Source organism: Theropithecus gelada, chromosome 18 (genome assembly GCF_003255815.1).
Source record: "Theropithecus gelada isolate Dixy chromosome 18, Tgel_1.0, whole genome shotgun sequence".
Taxonomy (NCBI): Eukaryota; Metazoa; Chordata; class Mammalia; order Primates; family Cercopithecidae; genus Theropithecus; species Theropithecus gelada.
Window position 1 is genome coordinate 62,459,539 of NC_037686.1, and position 23,992 is coordinate 62,483,530.

At 35.1% G+C, this 23,992-nt stretch overlaps 1 protein-coding gene across 1 annotated transcript in view; it reads left to right on the top strand.

Moving 5' to 3' along the window:
• The window catches only part of DOK6 (docking protein 6), a 435,864-nt gene that overhangs the window by 150,105 nt on the left and 261,767 nt on the right, over positions 1-23,992 (top strand). Inside the window, exon 2 of the mRNA XM_025365197.1 lies at positions 8,477-8,584. Coding sequence (XP_025220982.1) covers positions 8,477-8,584 — 108 coding nt within the window. The remainder of the gene's footprint in view (positions 1-8,476; positions 8,585-23,992) is intronic.

Here is a 23,992-nt window from a genome sequence, read left to right on the forward strand (position 1 = left end):
CATGAATTTGATGGCTGCCTAGTGTTCAACTGTATACATCAATCACAACTTCTGCATTTGAGACTTACGTGAATAATGCTATAATGGCCATTCTTCTTGTGCAATGTACAGATATTTCTGTTGAGTTGATAACCAGGAGTAGAATTGCTGGAGTCTACGTAAATTGTTAGCAGAATTGCTAGATTCCGGGTATGTGTCTCCCAAAGTCATCCAGTGCACTCTCTCTCCAGTAGAATGTGAGACTTCCATTGTTCCATATGCTTACCAACACTTGATAATATCAGTATTTTTATTTTTTTCTCCATTTTGTTGGAAATGAATTGATATCTCATTGTGCTTTTACTTCAGGTTTTCCTAAGTGCGAATGAGATTGAGCATTTTGTATAAGTCTATTGGCCATTTATACAGCTCCTTTTTATAAGCACCTGCTCAAGTATCTTGCCATTTTTAAAACTGGATTGTCTGTCTTCTTCTTTTGGATTCTTTACGTATTCTGGATATGTACCCATTTGACAGTTATGTGTGTGACAAGTATCTTCTAATCAATTCCTTGGTTTTTGATTCTCTGATAATTCTTTCCTAATATATAAAAATTTATATTCTTATTTCAGCTTCTTAGTTTCTCTTACAGTAATGTTTTGTGTCTTATTTTTCCCTACTTTGAAATCACTGACATACTAATTAACATATTTTCTTCAAAAAGCTTTAATTACTGGAACTTTCACATGAATATTAAGGATCCACCTGATTCCTAAGACTGAAAATGTAAGTGTCACCATTTTGGAGAAGAGTAACATGCTTTAAAGAGCAAAAGTCCTGTTGAGTGGGCATTGTAGCAGTTTTTTTAAATAGGTGTAGTCTTTTATTACATTAAGTAAAAAAGAATACACCTACCACTAATTTTGGGATATCATTCATGTCAGGAAAAGATCAATTTTCACTTTGTTTTCAAAATATTTATCCAACTCTCCCAGAGCTATTTATTAAAAAGTCTTTTGCCATTGCTTTGAAGTGTTCCCTTTGTCATAAATCAGATATCCATATATGTGTTTACTGACGGTTCTGTTCCACTGATCTATTTGTATTTGTCTGATTCTGCAGCGTCTTAATTACTGTATCTTCTAATTGGTCTTGGTATTCTATATAGCAAGTCTTCCCATCTTGTTAATCTTATTTGAGTCCTTTGAATTTTCTGGTTTGTAACCAAATATATAATCAGTTTCTCTCATGTTCTATGTGAGCTTGAAAATAATTTATATTATGCAATCATTGGGTACTGCGTTCTGCAGAGGTTTATTTAATCAATTTGATAAATATTTTTGCTCAGATACTGGGTATCTTTCCTGATTTGTATATGATCATTCTAGTAGATACTGACATTTTAAACAAACAAACAAAGAAAACACATTATCTTGGCCATGTCGGTTTTTGTCAATTCTGATTTACAATTCTGAGGCTACATTCATGAATGCATATAAATTCAGAAGAGTTTACACATTCTGTTGAATTAACCTCTGATCATTCCAAGGTGTCTCCATCTCTAATAATACATTTTGCCTTAAAGTAGACTTTGATATTAATATAGTTACATCAGTTCCTTTTTGTTAAGATTTAAGTTCTATTGTGTTCTCTCACTGCTTAGAGCTTTTAATGGCATCAGAGAGTAAAAGCCAAGATCCCTTCCAGACCTGACTTGTCCCTGTCTCTCTGAACTCCAGCCACCTTGTTCTGATTCCCTGCCCTCCACACTGGCCCCTTGCAGCTCTTGAAGCAGTTCAGAAGCTCCCACATCAGGGTATTTGCGTGTGCAATTCTCTCTGACTGAAAGGCTCTTTCCTCAGATGTCTGCATCACTCATTCTTTCACGTTCTCTAATGCTGCTCCTAAAAGTCTCCTTGGGGATTGAGCCTTTCCTCACCACACCCAATGTTCCCTTCTGCATCCTTGTGCATAATTCTCTCCATAGCACATAGCAAAACAAAAACAAAAACAACACACACACACACACAAAAACTATTTACAAATGTGCTTATTTATTTACTGTCCACCCATGTACCATATTGAAATGGTAGTTTCATGCAGCTGGAACTTTGTTTTCATCCGGGCAGAAACTTGGTTTTTGTTAGTATTTTATTTGTTTAAATTCTTTTTTATTACTCTATCCAGATAATGTAGAACTGTCAAGTACTTTTTGAATAAATGAATGAATAAGAGGGATTGTAGCATTATATTTATCTGTGTATCTGTCTATCTGTCTATCTATCTAACAGCCATTAAATATAAGCTAGTATTAAGATAGAGCAAAACTCATTTTTCTATTGAAAAGATAGCTAAACTCATCAGTGCATTAAAGTTAATCCTGTGCATTGACTACTTTTTTACACAAACCAAGTGTGTCTTTCAATGGTACGACACACATTTTGTCAAAGGGCAAACACTTAAGACCAAGTAGCTGGAATTACTCATAACGTAAACCTGTAAATAACTCTTCTGGATGGGCTTTGCTTATTTATTTGTTGTCTTAATGTGTTCGTCTGATACACAGTTATAAATTAATAATTAAATCTTATTCCCCAAGATGTCATTCATATGGTATCTTGCTTTCAGAAGGGAACACAAACTTAGCCACTCCAGCTATGACACTTCCTTCTATAATTTTTTAAATCTCAAGGAACAAACTTTCTAACACCCCCTTTAGAGCAATGGACTCTCAGGTTTGACAACTTCTATAATTGAAAATTCTTCCGAGTTTCTAACCAAAAATCCTACTTGAAGTACAGGGTTCATAAGGTCAACAGTTTGCAATAAAACAGGCCCATTAAATCCAACTTCTGGTTAAGGCAGAGCTTGTGAATGAGTTCTAGCTAAATAACGTAATTATGGCTATGAACTGAAGCCAAGAAATCTGCCACCTACTTCACAGTGAGTCTTAAATGGAAACAGGATATCCTTTGTGTAAAATCACCTTGAAAAGGAGAAAGAACTAAGGAAAAGAGATTTGCTATGCGGTAAAATGGTTTTCATCAAGTGGAAGGGGATTAAGAAGGTATTTAATTATGGCATGCTGGCTGGCTGGTTAACACAGTGGAAAGCTGAAGGTGTGGACCAGCTGTGATCCTGGGAATTCCTGGAGTCCTAGCAACAACATGGAATTTTCTATATGAGAATCGGAGGGGCACCTAGGAGCCTGTTATGATGAAATAACTGACATGCTTAGGAAATAGTTTTGAATGAGAAAGTGAAATCAGTTAATCCCCCAGGATAAAGTGGTACAGCATCCTGAAATGATGGGGAAGGCAGGAATGTCATCTGCTTTAAGACAGACACTGGGAAGGTACGTTTTCTTGTAAGCAATAGGTTCTGTTGTTAACCAGCCAAATAGTCTCTGTACCTTGAGATGCCCTTGAAGAGCCAAGCAGTACCTGAAGAGACTACCCCATCTCCTCCCACCTACTGCTAATGGAGGTCATTAATTTATGTCCCATTCTCATGGGATGCAAATAAAAATAAGGTACCGCATTTCATTTATGTGGTGCTCTTTCATGTACTCAAAGAATTTGTATCTTTCATTTACAAGCAAACTAAAACCTATTCCTTTATTATTCTTTTTTCTCCAAGGAGTGATTTCCTGGTCTCAGGCAGTCATTTCTGCTGTTCAGTCCTGGAATGCCTCCAGCACTCTCACATAAGGCATCAGTTATAGGGCCTAAAGCAGATCCTAATGCACTAATAAAATCTGGTTTGATGAAGAGCACAAAAAGGTGATCTCCTTATACTTCTGCTTATTTTATACTTCTGGTACGGAGGCGGCTTTTAGTGTGCTGACTCATGCTTAATTTGATTTTACATTGACACAGAATGACACTTGCAAATTCTCCACACCAGTGCCCTTTTTATTATTTCACTCCATTAAAAAGCAAAATACTTTAAAAAACTGTGTCCAAAGAGGGGTAGAAGATGGAACTCTGCATTTATTAAATTTTTTTTTTTTTTGCTACTTTAAGTTTAAATTCAGCCAGAATCTGATCAAAATATAACTAGTCCATAGCCATGGTGAATTCATATTCCCTAATAAAAGTGTATGCTTTCATTATTTGATGAGATTTTTATTAGACTTTCAAAACATCAAACGTAACTTAATTAAGACAAACAGAAATGAAGAACATTGTACAACATACCTAACCATTAGACTTCCAAACTGTTTAGGTCACGAAAAACAAAGTGTCACATATCAGAGGAGACTAAGGAGACAGAACAACTACATGCAACTTGGTATCCTGTGTTAGATCTTGAAACAGAACAGGACGAGAAAAATCTGGCAAAATCTGAGCAGAATCTTTAGTTAATAGTATTTGACCAATATTAGTGCATTCGTTTTGAAAACTTACCATTGCTATATATGATGCTAATATTAGAGGAAGCTGTATAGAGTATACAGGAACTCCACCATTTTGACAACTGTTTATAAACCTAAACTTATTACAAGATAAAAAATAATAATAACTAAGGACCTCAACTTGGTAAATGGTTTACTACATAGAATCTATAAAAATCAGTCTTGTCTCTGCGTGGTTGCCTTTCTTAATGTAATAGCAAAGAGATAAGACATTGTCAAAAATATTGAATCTATTTCCTCCTTATTATCTATTAGGTTTATTTTAAAACAATATTGAGTGCCTAAATAGAAGTACTTATGCCTTCTGGCTCATGTTTAGCTCACTGTTTAATAGAAAATAACTACGGTAACATCAGATGGGGAATTACAGTCGGCAAGTATGTGTATTTACATATTTCCACAAATATTGTAAGGTTTCATTTAACATCAAGATTGTTCCCAAGCTATGAGTAACAAAGTGACAGAGTACAGGGGAAAGCATTGCTCTGTACAAAAAGACAACAAGTATATTACTAGGGATTTGAGTCTCAATTTTACTTCTCAGTTAAGACTCCAAATCCATTAATGAATAGCTAAAAGATCAAATATTGATAATCTCTATACATCCCACTTTGCAGATAATATTCTTTTTCTGTTAGCAGTCTCTCAAATCGTAGATTCATGTAACTATTTTTTACTTCCCCAATATTATTACACTGACAACTACCACAACCAGCACTATCCTACCATCACTGCTAGTTTTAAAAAAAGATATCTGAAAGTATCTTAGTCAGTTCCAGCTTCTGTAACAAAATATCATATACATGGTGGCTTGAACCACAGAAATCTATTTTTTTTTCACAGTTCTGGAGGTTGCAAGTTTGAGATGAGGGTGCCAGCCCTGTTGGGTTCTGGTGAAGGATTTCTTCCTGGCTTGCACATGGCCATATTCTCACTGTGTGTTCACGTGACCTCTTCTGAGTAAGGAGAGAGAAAGAGAAAGCAAGTTCTCTCCTGTATCTTCTTGTAAGAGCACTAATCCCATTATCAAAGCCCAACCTTCATGACCATCTCACCCTACTTACTTCCCAAAGTCCCCATCTCCAGATACTAGCACCTTGGGAGGTAGGGCGTCAGTAGATGAATTCTGTGGGGACGCAGTTCAGTCATGGCAGTATCAGAAACCCGAGAGTTTCAGGTAAGAGTTTGTGGATTACTTTTCAAATTTACATGCTAGATGCTTTCTTCAGGCTATGTCTTGTAATCCTCAAAGAGCATCTGCATGAGGTATATTGATCTTAATTTAACTTCTGCAAGTGAAGTTGTTTAATGAATAGCAGAAACTGCACTAAAAATTAAATTTTTGTGACTAAAATCTATGTTTTTTGGTATTACGATATAATATCCTGCATTCTAATACAAAGGTATGAATTGTACTAAAGACTGAGTGAAATGATTTATCCTGCCCAAAAATTATTTCATGCTGTATAGTGAAGACAGCAATTTTAGGAAAACCAAATTTGATGCCAATTTTTTGTTCCTTTCTTTTCAGTCGTATATTAGTGAATGTCAATATAAAGAGTTATATTGCTTAACAAATATTCCAAACTACTGTGAAATATGGCAGGAACTCATATGTGTATTCAATGGAATAAATGGTTTTATTGATATTATATATAACATAATTCTCATAATTATGAAAATCATTTGAAATCTTTAAAACTATATTGATGCAAGCAATAATTTTTACAGTACATGTAAATACCAACAATGGTTATAGGTGTGCTGAACAAGGTCTGTTGCTAAGAGCATTTTATCCATTTTGTATTAAAATACCCTGTGCATATTGACTACCTTCTATGCACTGCGGCATGAGCTTCATATACTTAATTTTTTAACACTTGACACTTAATTGTCTTCAAGCTAATTTAAGGACACAAGCTCAGAGAGATAAATGCCTTGCCCAAAGTTATGTGGCTCCAGCAAGGGGCTGAGCTGGAATTCCAAGTCCAATATTCGTAGTTTCACTATCTATACTTGGGAGATAATTAATATGCTTTCTATTTTTTAAAAAATTATATGGTGCTCTAATTTTTCTGGTTGCAAAATATTTACATCTGAATATTCTGAAGCTGAATATTTATTAGAATTGTATATCATTAGGAAAAAAGTGTCCCCTCATATGGCTTTCTCTTGTGCAGAAAATTGTATCTACTCTATAAGAAAAAGGAGCTTGAGAAATGGCTGAGCCTTGTGGAGAGTATTCTGTGTATTAGAACATAAGTCCATCTTGATAAATCCTCCCTCTGTTTCATGAGGTACTCTTCTTTATTAGCTAAGACATTAAGTAATTTGTGTAAGGTTGCACAGCTAGTAAGTGGCATGGCCATAATGTAAACCTATGTCTGTTTGATTCTAGAGTTCTATTAAGTTTCCACCGTACCAAACTGTCTCTTCTCAGATGTTTGCATTTCCAAAATCTGTTACCACTTGAAATGTAATTACTTCATTTAAGTCCAAAAGCAGAATTCTACAGCACTAAATAAATCTATGTAGAATTAAGTTAATTAAAGCTAAATAAACCATATGCTGATCATATTCGAATCATCTGTTTTTTAAATACATTTCACTCTGGGGGTGAGGATCAGTGAGGGGCCAAATAAGCACATAACTACAATATTATATGTGAAATACAGGAGCTGTATGTAGAAAGAACACCAGGAGCTCTAAAGGAGTAATTTAGTTCATAATTTTCAGGTGCATGGTTAGGAGGTGTTTGATCCAGGCAGAGGAGAGGCATGTTCATGTGTGCAGGAGGTTCAGGATTATCCTACACATGCTTTTCAAGGCTCCTGAAGAGGATGTAAGAAAGAAAGAGTAAAATCAAAGTATGTGTATGCTTGGTTGTTCTACTTTTATAATGAGAGGCCTTTATGTGATAGTTGCAAGAATGTCTTTTAACATGGAAAAGACTCTTCTAGTGAATAATAAGCAATTCCCACTTCAAAGGAATTATATTATCTGGACTATATTTGTAAAAAAAAAAAAAAACACCAAACATAATGTGACAACTTTGCAATTTAGATGAAGACATAGAAGAGAAATATTGTGATCTAGATTTCAGAAGTTTCCTTCTATCGATTTCCTTATGGGCGTAAAGAAATTATCCACCAGCAAAGAATACACTAAACTTTGAAATTTAAAAGTTGTGGCCAATTTGCATTTTTAGACTTCTTCAATTACTGGAAAAAAAGATTTATTTTATTACCTTGTCTTCAAACATACCTGTTGAGAGAGTGTGATGTGGTGGAAAACAGATAATGAACAATCTACAGGTCCAATAGTAATCAGTCCTATAAAATAAAGGCAAGGTTCAGAAATTATGATGTTAGTGTAATTAGTAATTTTGTTTTTTTTAAATCAAAGCTTAAGATTCAGATTGTGTGTGTTCAAATCCTGACATTGGCACAAACTTTATCTTGAAATGAAAGTAATGCCTATTTTATCTTTATCTCATTTCATTATGAGGATTAAATATGTATATAGATTTTAATTTATTGCACGTAAGTATTTTGTAAATACTTCCTATTACAAAAGTTAGAAAGTCTGAGACAGATGTGCTCATAATAAAAATATATTTCTTTCTGTTTAACATTATTAATGAACATCTATTTTTAAAAATCTAAAATTCTACAAGTAAATTTTCAAATGTGATTTTTTTCAAAGATAGAAAATTGAATATTATGTAAGTGCTTCACTTAACTTTATTAACCTGCTATTGCCCTAGCATGGAAGATGGAGACATTGTCTGTCACTAGGATGGTGATAAGTAATTTATATGATATTGATATTCAGATGATTTCGTTATGTTAAAGACTACTAAAACCAGCCAGCACAGTGAAAACCTCAAAACAAAATCTTTTCAGAAAAAATTTTACATGAAATACCGTATTTTAAAAAAAACTGTAATCTTAAGAACGTGCTTGTCAATCAAAAACAGTTCCTCTCTGTGAAGTGCACTTAAAAAATTGATGAATAAACTCCTGATGTGATCAACTCATTTAAAAATATGAATAATGGGATTCTTTTATTTGCTTTCAGATTTTCAGACGATGCTGGTTGGTTTTCAAGAAGGCTTCTAGCAAAGGACCCAGAAGGTTAGAAAAATTTCCAGATGAAAAGGCAGCTTATTTCAGAAACTTTCATAAGGTAAGTCACAGTCCTGGGAGTCCCTGGGGAATAACTGGGCCCTTGAGGACTTGTGGAGATATTTCTTTGATAGATGAAATCTGCAGTGGCAAAAATTAATGGCTTGGGAAAAATGCCCTTTTCTGATAAAATGCAGAAGTTATTTTTCTCATTTATTTTAATTATCTGTTGTAAATGCCAGTGGTACCTCTGCAAAATCAAAGACCCATTTTTATTGCTACTTTGCAAAATGAGATGACTCATAACTCAACCAAATCATTTTCTAAGGTGCTGAGTAGGTATTTTCTCTCTATTCAGGTTCATTATGCATTTGTTACTTGATGTAAACTGTGAACAATATTTACTAGATAAAATTTAAGGGGCTGCCTTTAACAGTGCTAACGATATTGTTAACGTATATGGCATTTGCTGTTTTGTAAGCTCCTTAAGAAAAGGATCCTTGAATATGCCGATGTGTAGAGATAAGGCATAAACAGTAGGAATGAAGTATCAGTTTCCTAAGAATTAAAAGAATGTAAAGCATAACCCCAAAATGATGCTAAGTATATCTTTCATGATAATATCAAAACACAGCTAGGTATTTTATAGTGATGCAAAGGATTCGTGATCAAAACTCAGAGTTGTAGAACAGTGTTGCTTACTGGTAGAATGCTCGGTAAAGATTTTAATTTCTCATTGGTCATACATGGAGTAAGTTTTCCTCGATAATGTAATGAATTTGTGGAATTTTATTTTATGTAATATATTGTTCTAATTTCTTTTTGAAAAATAGATTATTTGACAATAACTAGCATTTATTACTATTAGTTATGAATATTAACTAGTAACCATTTAAAATTGGAGTTTGTAAAACTGTCTAGGAACCATTCTCTCTCTCTCTATATATATATAATATATATATAACACACATATATATAATTTTAAAAATATTTTAAATATAAATAGACATTGGTCTTGCTATGTTGCTGGTCTCAAACTCTTGATCTCAAACAATCCTCCTGCCTTGACTTCCCAAAGTTCTGGGATTACAGACATGAGCTACCATACCCATTGAAGTATTCCATATATTAATATAGACTTACTGCCAGAGAATACAAGTTAAAGTTTCTGTCCCATCACTTACTAGCTCATGGATATTTGGTTTTCTCATGAGTAGATGAATTTTAAAATTGTTATATATCTCTAAAGATTATGTGACATATGCTATCATAAAACAGCCAGTATAATACTTCTCAATTTAATTATATGCAATTATTTGAATTCTAAGGTCGTACTGGTATGTTTGTGTTATAACTATGATTATGACTTTGGCAATAATGTTAAGCCTAACTTAATGAGGAACTGCCGGTTGTAAAAATGTGAGCCCATGATATTTAGTTTGTGAGTAAAATTTTGATGGGCTGAGCATATTATATCTTCTTTGGATGCCTGGTCAGAGTTCCTGCCTGCTGGTTAGTGACATATACTAGTTGGAACTCTCTAGCCAGTACAGCTTGCTTTATTTTTACTTACAAATGAAACAGGAAAAATTGTCAAGAAGCGTTATCTCTGGACTCAGCTATCTTTTATTCAAAAAAAATAGACACACTCTAGTACTCTAACCTCACTATAAGGATTGGTAATTTGGACACAGATGGGCATGGAGTGTCTGCTCTATGCTAGGCATTCCACTCCTGGTTGGGAATTCAAAGATGCGTGAGACACAGTCTTGCCCCGAAAAAGCTTGCATTCTAGTGGAAAAGACACAAATACACAAATAACTTCAATTCAATATAGCAGGTACAGATGGAGAAGTAGTCACAGATTGCTGAAGGAAGAGCATTTTACCTAATTTGGAGCTCAGATAAAACTTCTCTGCAAAGATGATAGTTGAATGGCCAAACCAGTGGTGGTAATGTGTCAGCCAAATGAAGAAAAAGGGTCATCTCTAGGAGGCATGTGAAACAGCCCTTCCTCCTTATTTTATATTCTCTTGTTTTTTGCTACCTTGCCCACTCCTTACCCTACAGAGGCAATCACAGGCACTCCACGGCAGTGCTCAGAGCTAAAGAAAATGCTAACTCCTATTTATCTTACAGACTGCCTCATTAAAAATCATTTGGCTTCTACTGTGAGCTGTGAATTTCAAGGCAAACTTCATTCCTTGAGTTGTTCTGTGAACTGTCAAAACATGGCCTATCCGTTAGCCTGGTATGGAACTCCAACTCATTATCATCATCAGACATGTTTATGGAGCCCTTACCATGAATGTGGCACTGGGCCATGCACTGGGGATGCAGTATTGGAAAGATGGTGCTCTAGTCTATCATTGATCTTCACTTCTTAATAACATAAAACAATGTAAATATATAATAAATGCATCTTTTTTAAAAAAAATAGGATAATACAGAATTAATGGATAACAGCTATAGATATGAGTAGGCTAAGACTCAACTGAAAAAATAAGTCAGTCCTTAACAAATTCAGTGATATAAAGAAAGATAATTCCAAGAAGAAAGAAAAAAATTTAAAAACCATTACCAATAAAAATGAGATAGAAACAATTCAGTGTGATCAAGGATCTGAAAGAGATCTGTTGTGACTGGAGTGTAGGAAAAGAGGTCATAAAAACTGAATTAAACTATAAGTGATGAGAGTCAATGACAGGGTTTTAAGCCCAGGTCTGGCATTATAGTCTTAAAATACCACTTTGTGTTTTCATTTTCTGTACACAACAGTGATCCTCTGACAGTATAATTCTCCCACAGATGACATATAGAAACTCTGGATGTCAGGTTCAAGCCGCAGCTGAGGTTCAAGGGGAGTGAGTGGTTGGGGTTAGGGAGCTGGAAGAACACTCAAGAAATGACAGGTAGATGACACATGGCTTTATTCAGCAGCTCTCTCACACTGTCTGTCTCATCAGCAGCTGACTTACATTGTCCACCTTTATCTCGGCTGCTTGCTCCAGCTGTGATCTTCTCAGCAGCCTCTGTGACTCCTGCCGCTCCCACTCACAGCTGCATGGCTGGCTCTCCCTTTCAGGGTCAGCAGCATAACTCTCTCCCTCTCAGCCCAAGCTGGTTTCTGGCTCCCTGCTGCCTGTCTTCAGACAACCGGCTCTCCCTTACAGAGTCAGTGGCTTCACTGTCTGCCTGGGTACAAGCCCAGCCTGTGTCCTGACTCCCCAGTGTTTGACTGCAAAATGAAGATATTTTGCAAAGACTACTCTGGCTCTCTTTCTTCCTCTGGGCATGCCATATGCACAGTGTCAGCAGGGCAGTTATACCTTTTGCAAACAATAGTGGCTCCAAGCCAGGTGATGAACCTTCCCATGTTGTGACTACATAGCTGTGTTTACATAATGCATGGAATTGTGCGCCTGCACTCCAATCCTGCTGAGTTATGCAGGCTATTTACCTCGGCCTGTTCTTGACCAAAGCACATCCATTTATCTAACACTGGACAAAATACAAAAACAAACAAGTCCCTGGGTCTCCGAAAAAAGCAAAGTCATTTGTGGGGGAAAGTCAGGTCTGGAAACAAGTGAATGACAGCTTCTCCCTTTCTCTGGGTGCAGCTTTAGGCTGGGGGCAGATGTAGTCACACCAAAGCAATATTGGCCATGGCAATGGGATGACTAAAACCAGCAGTTCCCAACAACCAGGGCATGAACCAGTGCTGGTCTGTGGCCTGTTAGAAACCAGGCTGCATAGGAGGAGGTGAGCAGCAGCAGACAAGGGAGCAAAGCTTCATCTGTGTTCATTTACAGTTGTTCCCCATGGCTGGCATTACTACCTGAGCTCCACCTCCTGTCAGATCAGTGGCGGCATTAGATTCTCATAGGAGCACAAACCCTATTGTGAACTACACATGAAAGGGATCCAGGCTGTGGGCTCCTTATGAGACTCTAATGCCTGATGATCTGTCACTGTCTCCCATCACCCCCAGATGGGACCATCTAGTTGCTGTAAAACCACCTCAGGGCTCCCACTGATTCTACATTATGGTGAGTTGTATAATTATTTCATTATGTACTACAATGTAATAATAGTAGGAATAAAGTGCACAATAAATGTAATATGCTTGAATCATCCCTAAACTGTCCCCCAGCCCCCACCAACCCCCTGGAAAAATTGTCTTCCATGAAAGACATGGAAAAATTGTCTTCCATGAAACCTGTCCCTGGTGCCAAACAGGTTGTGAACCACTGACTAAAACAACCACAGAAAGACTTGGCATCATTGTTCAGAAACCAGGAGAAACCTAGGCTGCCAGAAAGGGAGGAAGAAACTCCACCAAAGAGAATGCTAGAGAAGGGGAGCTCATAAATATGTACATAAACTCAGAATGAGAGTGTGGCTGACCCTTGAACCAGCTATGAAGTGGCAAATTGAAAGCAACTCACAACTAAAGCTTAAGCATCTGACTGAAGTTTGAGCCACACCCCACCACGAGTGTAGCATTTGGCAGTTCAGTCTAAGCAGGGGAATTGCTTGCTGAAACAAAACAGTAACCATCTTAGAGAAATGTAACAGAATCCAGAGGCTACGCATGACAATTACAATGTCCAATATAAAATCCAAAATTCCTCAAGATAAAAAATACTATGAAAATGGAGTCCAATCTAAAAGGAAAAGAAAATCAGCAAATGTTCAACCTGATATGATTCAGATTCTGAATTATTAGAATGGGATTTAAAAACAGCTATTATGCCATGCTTGATGAAGTGAATGAAAATATCATTACTCCTTTAATTTAAAAAAAAAGTATTTTTGACAGAAAAACAAAATTTTTTAAAGAAATCCAAATATAAATAGTTGTGCCATAAAGGCACAAGCACACATATGTACATCACAACACTATTCACAATACCAAAGACGTGGAACCAACCTAAGAAAATGTCATACATATACACCATATGGTACGTATGGATACTATCTGGCCATGAAAAAAGAACAAGATCATATATAACATGGATGGAACTGGAGTCCATTATCCTTAGCAAACTAATGCAAGAACAGAAAACCATATACCACCTGTTCTCACTTACAAGTGAGAGCTAAATAATGAGAACATACGGACAGAATGAGAGGAACAACAGACACTCGGGTTTACTTGAAGGAGGAGGATGGATGGAAGGAGGTTTCAGGAGAAAAAAAACTGTTGAGTACTATGCTTAGTACCTGGGTGATGAAATAATCTATGCACCAAACCCCCAGTCACAAGTTTACCTATATAACAAACCTACAAATACACCCCTAACCTAAAATAAAAGTTAAACAATCTAGTTTTTAAAAAAGCAAAAACAAAATTCACCTGCAAAAAGGAGAAAAAAGAGAAATCCTAAATGGAAATTTTAGAACTACAAGACATCCAAAATTAAAAGTTCACTGGTTAGGATTAATAGCAGGAATAAAATAATAGAAGAAATAGTGAACTTGAAGATAGAACAACAACAACAAAAAAAATCACTGGCTATGAAAAAGATAATTTTTAAAAAACAAAGAAGTAAAACAGCTTCTAGGACTTAAGGGACAATTTTTTTTCAAGATTGTGAATGTTTTTTTAAAATTCAATTTTAGTTTATTCACTTTTGAGCTATATATTTTTACATTAATTTAAAAATATTATTCTAAGGATTACAGTAAACTCCTTATAGATGTACCATATGACCCAGCCATCCCATTACTGGGGATATACCCAAAGGATTATAAATTATAAATTATTATAAATTATGCTGCTATAAAGACACATGCACACGTATGTTTATTGCAGCACTATTCACAATAGCAAAGACTTGGAATCAACCCAAATGTCCATCAGTGACAGATTGGATTAAGAAAATGTGGCACATATACACCATGGAATACTATGCAGCCATAAAAAAGGATGAGTTTGCATCCTTTGTAGGGACATGGATGCAGCTGGAAACCATCATTCTTAGCAAACTATCACAAGAACAGAAAACCAAACACCGCATGTTCTCACTCATAGGTGGGAACTGAACAATGAGATCACTTGGACTCAGGAAGGGGAACATCACACACCGGGGCCTATCATGGGGAGGGGGGAGGGGGGAGGGATTGCATTGGGAGTTATACCTGATGTAAATGACGAGTTGATGGGTGCAGCAGACCAACATGGCACAAGTATACATATGTAACAAACCTGCACGTTATGCACATGTACCCTACAACTTAAAGTATAATAATAATAAATTAATTAAAAAAAGAAAAAAAGAAAAAAAAATAAAATTAATACTCTAATAAATTTTTTTTGGAAAAACTGAAAAAAAAAAAAAAAAATTCAAAAATTCCAGAAGAAAATAGGAAAGGAGAAAAGAGGTAAAACAACAACAAAAATATGCAAAAATGTAAACAAAGAAGAAAATAATTTAAAGTCAATCACATGAATAATTACATTGTGTTAGTAAACATTCCAATTAAAAAGGAAAAATTATTTGAATGGAAATAAATCAAAACCTAACAATAGGCTGTCTACAAAAAATGCACATTAAATATACAGATAGGCTGAATGCAAATGGAAGGAAAAAATGATTGACCATGAAAATAGTAATCGTAAGAAATTTGGAGTGGCTGTATTAAATCAGATGTAATAGACTTCCAGACAAAGAGTATTACCAAAGATAAACAGGTTATTTCATGATGACAACAGTATCAATTCATCAGGACAAATAAAAATCACAAATTTTATGGAACTAATTACAGAACTTAAAAATACATGAAGCAAATTTGACAGATTTAAAGAGAGAAAGAAACAATTTCACAACTATATTGAAGATTTTAACCCCCTCCCTTTCTCACCAAATGACAGACTAGCTAGAAAAAAAATATGTGTCAGCAAGGACATGAGATCAGACTTAACACAATCAACCACTTTGACTTGATACTTTTATACCAATACACAAAACAACTATAGAATACAGGTTACTTTCAAGTGCACATGTTATGGTCAACAAAGTAGACCACATTCAAGAATATTAACAAGTCCTAATAAACTGAAAAGTATTGTGTTCTTTGACCATAGATGTTTTATATGAGAAATCAATAACAATATATTATCTAGAAAGCTCTAAATATTTGAAAATTAGCATACGCCAAGGAGCAATATGGAAAAGGGCTAAGTAGATATCACAAAGGCAAATATTCTAAACTGAAAGATAACAAAAATAGATCACAATAAACCTAATTTCATTGTTTTTGAGTAAAAGGATGAATTTTGGATATGGTGTGTAAGTATTTTGGATATGGTGTGTAAGTTGGACTTACTTATGAATTAAGTGTCCGGTGTGAATGAAAGGTAGAACTCACGCGTGATCCTGGGGTTTGGGCTTGAGCAACAATGTCAAGGATGATGCGGTTCATGGAGATGAGGAAGCCTAGAAGATCTGGCTTTGGGTAAAAATCACAAGCTTTTACTTTATATATGTTAAATTTCAAATGTCTATTAGGCATTCAAACTGAAATGTCAAGTAGTCAATTAGGTAAGTAGTTATGGGCTGAAGTGAGGGAAATGTCACTGCTAAAGTTGTTCCTTTGGTTATCTTTGGCATATTGATAGTACCTTATGCTATAGTTCTAGATAAAATGTCCTTGGAAAAGACAGAGAAGAAAATGAAGAATTAGCAATCTAACGTTTGGAAGACTAGTGAAGGAAAAAGGGACAGAATATAAGTCTAGGGAAAAAAAACAGTAAAACGTGAAAAATAACATTAAGAGTAGATCATTGGAAACCAAGAGAAAACTACTTATAAAGATGAGCAAATGGTATTATGGGTAACACCAACAAGAGATTAATATGAAAGAAAGGAGACCATTGTATTTACGACACAGAAGTCCTTGATGACTTTGACAAAAGCTGTTTCATTCAAATATGGGGACTAAGTTTACTTGAAGGAGCCTATAAGAAAATGATGGATGAGAAAGAGTCAGCTACTTAGCAAACGTTTTCAAGAAGTTTTGAGCCACAGCATGTAGCAGGTGTGTTTTCAAATATGACATATATGTTACCTCCAGGTAACACACCTGTAGGCCTATGGGAATGATCTAGTAAGCAGGAAATGTGATGAAGAGAAAGTTTATGTACATAATTATAGGGTTTTGTCTTTGACAGAACCTGGGATACTTCATTAATTCTACCAAAAAACCTGGAAGAGAATATGAGTATTGATATAAGTAGGTTGGATAAAAATTAATATTGGAAAACTGTGATCAATATTTCAGAAACACACACACTCTGTGTGTGATTTTTCCCTCCCATGTGTGAAAATGAAGTGGCAAAACAGCATGAAGAGCACAATGAGAACAGGAACAGTTAAGGGAATCATCTTGTAATTAAAAACTACAGACTTTTTAAATTGAAGCTCCCTGAAGTTCTTTTGTAACTATCTTCAGTAGATATGACAGCTAAAATTTACCTTCTTTGGCAATGCTATGAAGGTGAAAGTTTTTATTACAACTTTCCTTTCATAACATTGGAAAGGCTAATTCACTTTCCCAGTGACTTAAGTTTCCCTTCAGGAATTTTATTTTATTTTTTTCTGTGATGATCGTGAACCGAAACAGCGAAGTTCAATCAATCCTGACATGGAAAAATAACATAGGCATGATTCATCAGTAGCAAAAATTCTAAGGTTTTCTTTTTTTTTTTTTTTAGGAGTGTATACAAGGCCCCTTTTCTGATTTTGATTTTATTTTAGTAAATATTACCTAAGACTTGTGTCTTTGTCTCAACCTTACTATGTCTCTTCTTTCCAGTATCTAAACTAGTTCAATGATCATAATTTCTGTTTCTCTTTTTCCCTTAGGATGTACATCTGGTTTTCCTCAAATTCTCTTTCACCATTCTTTTGTTATTCTATAATGCCACTGTTTATCATTCAAATATGATCTACTCTTCCTAGTCATCAAAATTATATTACTATTAAGCAACTCTGAATTGCTCAAATTAAGGTAAAAGCCGTCAATATAAATATATGCACTTGTCGAGTGAGATAAGTAACATGTGGGCACATCTGTTTCTAGAAGTTGTTGCCTCTGTGCTACAAAGGAAAAGAGATCTGCCTTCTTTATTGGGGAGTTGCTATTAAGCCCAATTCATGTATGAATGCAATATGATTATGAATATAATCATATAATGTAATATAAATCTTTGTGAGACTACTATGTGTAGTGATAACGCAGACCCCAAGTTTCAGAAAATGAAGAGGATACTCTTCTTGTTTGTACACTAGGGACAGTAATTGTCCTAATCTTCTAGGACCAGTAGGAGACTTGAATAAGGTTCTACATATAAAAATTTTAAGAGTGTTTGGAGGAGTCAATCAACACTAAGAGTTATTATCATTATTGTTTTGAAATTTTACAATCTGGTGAAGTAAGGTTTATAAATAGCTAACTATAACAAAATATGATTAAATGCAGAGTACAATATTAAAAGTACACAGGAACAGTTCATTCTGCTTCTGGCAACTAGGACTTTACCAAGGACTTGACACTTAAGGGACTTCTTAAGTTTAACTAGTTTTGACAAAGTAAAATAATGGGGGGAATGCATTATATGAAGAAAAATGTGACCACAAGTACTGAGAAGCTACATTGCACGATAATTTGAAGAGAATTTGAGTCATCTAGTGTTGGCAGGCTCTGAAAGGAGGCCTGGAGTGGGAAAGATGAGCCCAAAAGAAGTGCATGGGACAATAACGGGGTATAAATACCTTACTACGAGTTTAGTTTTTATCTTTAGGCAATAGGGGAGTTGTGAAAGGGTTAAAATGCTTTGTCATATTCTCAAGTACGTATTTCAGAAAAAATCCATTTTTGTGGTGTCACAGCCAATGGATAGGGCAATACACTACGTAACAGAGAAACTAGTTAATTACATATTATAATATTTTCACTTCCCAAAAATAGATGTCAGAGTCCTGAATGGAGAAAGGTAGGTGAATGGAAAGGAGGAGATAGGTTTAGGTGACATTTTCCAGGCACAGTCAAGTAGAATTAATTACTTAATGGATACAGTGTATACTCTTCAGGCCATGGTGAAAAGCCCAGGCTCCCCCTCTGCACAGCATATTCATGTAGCAAAACTGCACAGGTATTCCCTAAATTTATACAAATAAAACTTTTTTAAAAAGACTTTGTGACTGTGTATAGGGGAAATAGAAGAGAGAGGAATGAAAGTTCTGATCTTTCCACGACAGGGTGGTGGATGAATGATTTCCCATTCACAGAAACAGTTACCATATGAGGAGGAGCAGTTTTCACTGGTGAAGAAAAATGTCATCCTTGGCATAGTATGAGGCATCTATGGTATATTCAGGTATATATTTTCATTAAGCAATTAGAAGTACAGCAGATTGTAGTGAAATTGCCCAGGAAACCTACTGAATAGAATTAAGGTTAAGGTGGGTGTATATCAAAGCCCATCTGTAAAAGCAGATCCATGCAAAATTAAACTTTATAATAAGCCCTTTTCTCTAAATGGCATAGGGTTTGGTATCAGCCTTAGAGTAGCATCCATGGTATTTCACAGGTATTTCAATTATAAGATTATTGAGAGCTACAAATAAAAAAAGTTGATCCCTGACAGAAAAAAAAAAAACTAAGAAATGATTTTAAAAATTGCAAAGAGCGCCACTTAAATGAGTAGCTGTTAGTGGAATAAATGTTAAAAGACTAAACCGCAAAGGTTATAGTAATTATCAATACCAAGGAAATAGTAATAATTCTAAAGAGGGAATATATTTATTTTACCAAAGAGAAAACTTTTAAAAATTTTGATATTTACAAAGGAGAAGGAGAAAGCACATTATTGGAGGCTGTGGGTATCTCCGTGGGACAGGACAGGTGGCTGTGGGTGACTTGAATGTCACCATCGGGATCAGATGGTGTTACTTTGTCCAAGGCCTAGACAATCAGCCATCAAGGCAAAAAATATCACAGAAGTTTTTAAATATTTTTATGCTCCAGTGTACTCTTGCTCTTACAAAATCATGGACTAAACCATAATTCCTCATGGCTTGCTCTATTTCTAGACTCAGTAGTCCTTTTTCTTCAGAAGCGAACATTGGCTAAGTTGTAAATTTGGTCATAGTTGCCTCTGAGAGTCAGGTAAATAAAGGAAGCTCCTTTTAGAGACAGGCGAGATGCAAAATCTTTGTTTTCTCTTAGCTAATTAATGGCCAGTCCAAATATTGGATCTTCAGAATTAGGAAAAAATATTCATTATCAAGATGGCTTAGAGAGATAGACTAGTGTGGATTTCTCAAACTGTTCTATTTGTGAGTGTTTAAATATCATAAACATGTAACTAACCAGTTACTTTGATATACCCTAAAATCTGCTATAACACTCAATAGCAATAAATTAAAACAATCAAATGAATGAAATGTTTGCAACCTAAATGAGAGATTTCTGAAAAAAATAAGCTAAGGATACAATTATTTCTTTACCAACTTTAACTTTGTGTTCTGCCCTATCTGGAACATCCCATATCACAGAAGTTTTTGTGTATTAGCTTATGAGTATTAATGGTATCATTTAGACATTTGATATGTTTACTGTGAGAGAGATCTTGCAGCATAAATCAATTTTTATATGAAACTGCTAGAAAATGGTATATACTTTTTAGAAACTTCTTGGCAGAAAGAAATTTGAAATTCAAATCACTAGCTGCTGAAGGAAGTTATTAAAAATGCATTAGGGTTGAAAATGTAGCTGTATATAATTGTCATAGCAGATACTCAAAACAAATTTATCCTCAATGAAAACTGAACTAGAGCAATTTACATAGAATCAGCTAATAAATTTTCCTTAATTTTCTAAGCAGATGAAAAAGAAGCAGTTTATAGACATTTTAATAAAATAAATATGAGTTCTGTCTACAGGGAAGAAAATATAAACAAAATCCCTTAGAAGGATGAATGAAGATAGAACGATGTGAAGTTCCAGGGATAAAAACTGTATGATGCCAGAAAAGCGATGCTTGTATTGGGACCAATCTCACTTCTAAATTCCCTGTTACATAACCCAACACTGAAAACATCACTTTATTCTCTTTGTTTGGCATTGGCAGTATTTATCTTTAGGTAAAGCAAACATCTGAGACAGTTGGGGAAAAGAAAGGCATCCTTGTGAAAAACAGCCATCTATAAATACACCATTTCTTCAAAACTAGAAGAAAAGGCATTGGTAAATGCAGAAATGGCACATGGGCATAATGTTTTGTTGGACACTCTACCGTCATTTTGATTCCAAGAAGAAATGGCCCTATGCTTGGATGAGCACGTATGTGATGAGATGTCAAAGCTGATAAAGGGCTTGGTGTCTCTTGAAATACCTGCTAGAAGTTCCCAAAGTGATCATGATTTGTTTGGGTCTCAGTTTTTTGAACATGAAGCACTTACTAATATACATATCGGTTTCTAGGACAGTGACACCTTAATTCACAATCATTTACTGATTGATTTACTTATATTATCACATGCAAGTGTCTCAGGGAAGACTCAAAGAAATGGAAAATGAAAAGTTTGTGTTTATGTTGGATGAAGAGTGGGGAATGTGACCACAGCCTAATGCACCATCTGTGTAGAGTGTCTCTAGAGCGATGGTCTGGTTATGAATGGAAAACTCGAAACCAGAGATTAGTGAGAGGTACTAGGTGTTAACACTTTCAGGTGGAGGGGATCTGTAAAGCTGTGATGTCTAAATTCTAGGAAACTGACAGAGGTAAACTTGATTTTTAATAGTTGAATTAAAGTCAAATAAAATTTTACAAAATCTTAGATATCTATCACCAATAAGAATTATTCTGTGTGGCTTAATATTGCCATGGAAAGCAGATCACTTAGTAATTCAGATTTCTGTTTATTACCCATTTCTCTACAGCAGTTATGATTCAGACTCTTAGTAAACCACCGTGGCACATGTATACCTATGCAACAAACCTGCACGTTCTGCACATACATCCCAGAACTTAAAGTAAAATAAAATAAATAAATAAATAATTTTTTTTAAAAAGAAAAATACCTGTATTACTGATCTGGGATTGACTTAGAGTATATAGCACCATGATTTATGTTAGCAAAATTAATGTCTTTATTCCACTTTTTAAATTTATCCATTTTTTCTTTTGTAAAGCAACCATCTATAATGGTACTATATAAGAAAAATTATAGTATAATGTAAACAATATATTTCCCATTTGTAAAATGCAAGTAATCATAATATCATGGCACACAAAGTGAAGAGGTGATTGCGAGTAAGATAATATGTAAAATGTAAAGTAAGTGTTGTTGTAAAAGTCATTTCTGCCTTAGAGTTTGCATCTTTGAAATTAAGAAAATAATTCATATCAACTTTAGACAAGTTTCGAGACAAATTTGGATGATAATTTCAAACAAATCATTTTACATGGGAAATCAGATAGTGTGAAAGAATATTCACTACTGCAACACTGTTATGACATTATTTCCATCATTTCTGGAGCATCTTTGCATTTAATTCACAGATTTAGATCCAATGATTTTCATTATTTCAGAGTATCATCAGTGCATTTTTGAATTTTAAAACTCTCTTTTTAATCTATCAACAAATTCTGCCTAATTGCATAATATATGACAGATGCAACAGTACAAATGCTTACTGCAGAATGTCCAATGAGAATAAATTGTTTCCTACCATTAATGGAGTTATATATTACACTTTAAGTTATAAATACATATTTATTTAGAACTTACAATTTCAACTATTTCAGTGAGAATTTATCTTGAATAATACTTTGCACCTCACTATAAATACCTATCTGGCATCCCTTTGAAATAATGATGTTGTTTCATATTTATTTCAAATTTGTATAGTATTTTAACATTTTTAAAGTTCTTTATTTACTTCAGTGCAAAACAACAGTACGATTTTAATTGACCTTTGAAGAATCTTAATTTGCAGACTGAGAAAAAAACACCAAACTAGTTTTATTTGAGAGCAGGTCCTTAACCTAGGGAACTGGGGGCTTTGAGACAGTTAAATTATTTGTTTTGATCATAACTGTTTAATATCTCTACTCAGAATATTGTCACACATAAATTGATCTCCTGAAGAAATGGTTCAATTTCTCCCACACAATATGAAGACAAACAAGGTTCCCCCCCCCCCAATTTATTTGGAAGTGGACTGAGGAAGAGAAGGAAAGATTATAAAGTTTTACTTTTAAATGCAACTATTTCCCCATAGTTCTCCTTTTCTACTTTTTGAATCAAGTTAATCATATTTAGCTATCAAACATAGTATAATATTAAAATGTAACTGGATTTTCAATAGCCTGGAATTCTCTAATCGTTTTTCTTTCATAAAAGGTTTTCCTGGGTATACTGGAAACTGTCTTCCTATTTGACATTCTCCTATGCTGGAAGCTATCATGTTATTCTCCTGGTCCTTAGCTGGTTTGCCAAAGTCTCCGAAGGTAGGCCAAAAGAAGCCAACTTTTTGTTTGTTTTTGAGACAGAGTCTCGCTCTGTCGCCAGGCTGGAGTGTAGTGGCACAGTCTCGGTTCACTGCACCCTCCGGCTCCCTGGTTCAAGTGATTCTCCTGCCTCAGCCTCCCGAGTAGCTGGGATTACAGGTGCCCACCACCACGCCCAGCTAATTTTTGTACTTTTTTTTTTTTTTTTTTTTTTTTAAGTGGAGACGGGGTTTCACCATGTTGGCTAGGATGATCTCGATCTCCTGACCTCATGATCCGCCCACCTCAACCTCCCAAATTGCAGGGATTACAGGTGTGAACCACTGCGCCCAGCCAGAAGTCCATTTTTTTAATGTTTCATTCCAGTTCCATCTTCCAAGCAAACTGATCTGGTCCGTCTCACCATTATCCCAAAGAATTGAATCTTTTATGCAGTTCAAATACTAACAATAATTGAAGTACAGTTTCCGTTTTCTTTTGTTACATAATAAATCATCACAAACTCAGGTGCTCAAAAATACCCATTTTTTTAACTTCACATTTCTGGCGTTAAAAGCCTGATTCAGCCTGTCTCAGGGTTTCAGAAGGCAGACGTCAAGGTGGACTGAGTTCTCATCTAGTGGCTGTAGAGAAAAATCTGCTTCAAAGCCCCTTCTGTTGTTGACAGGATTCAGTTCCGTATAGCTGTAGAGCTGACTTCCTGTTTCCTTGCTGGTTATCAACAAGAAGCTGCTTTCAACAACTAGAGGCCATTGCAATCTGTAATTCTCTCCATCTCCAAGCCAGCAGCGCACATCAAATCCTTCTCGTGCTTTGGATCTCTGACTTCCGTTTCAGTGACCAACTGGAGAAAACTCTGCTTTTGGAAAGCTTCCATGATGAAGCCAGGCATGCCTGGGGAATCTTTCTTTCATTTTTATTTCCTTTTTCTGTTTTCAGTTTTAT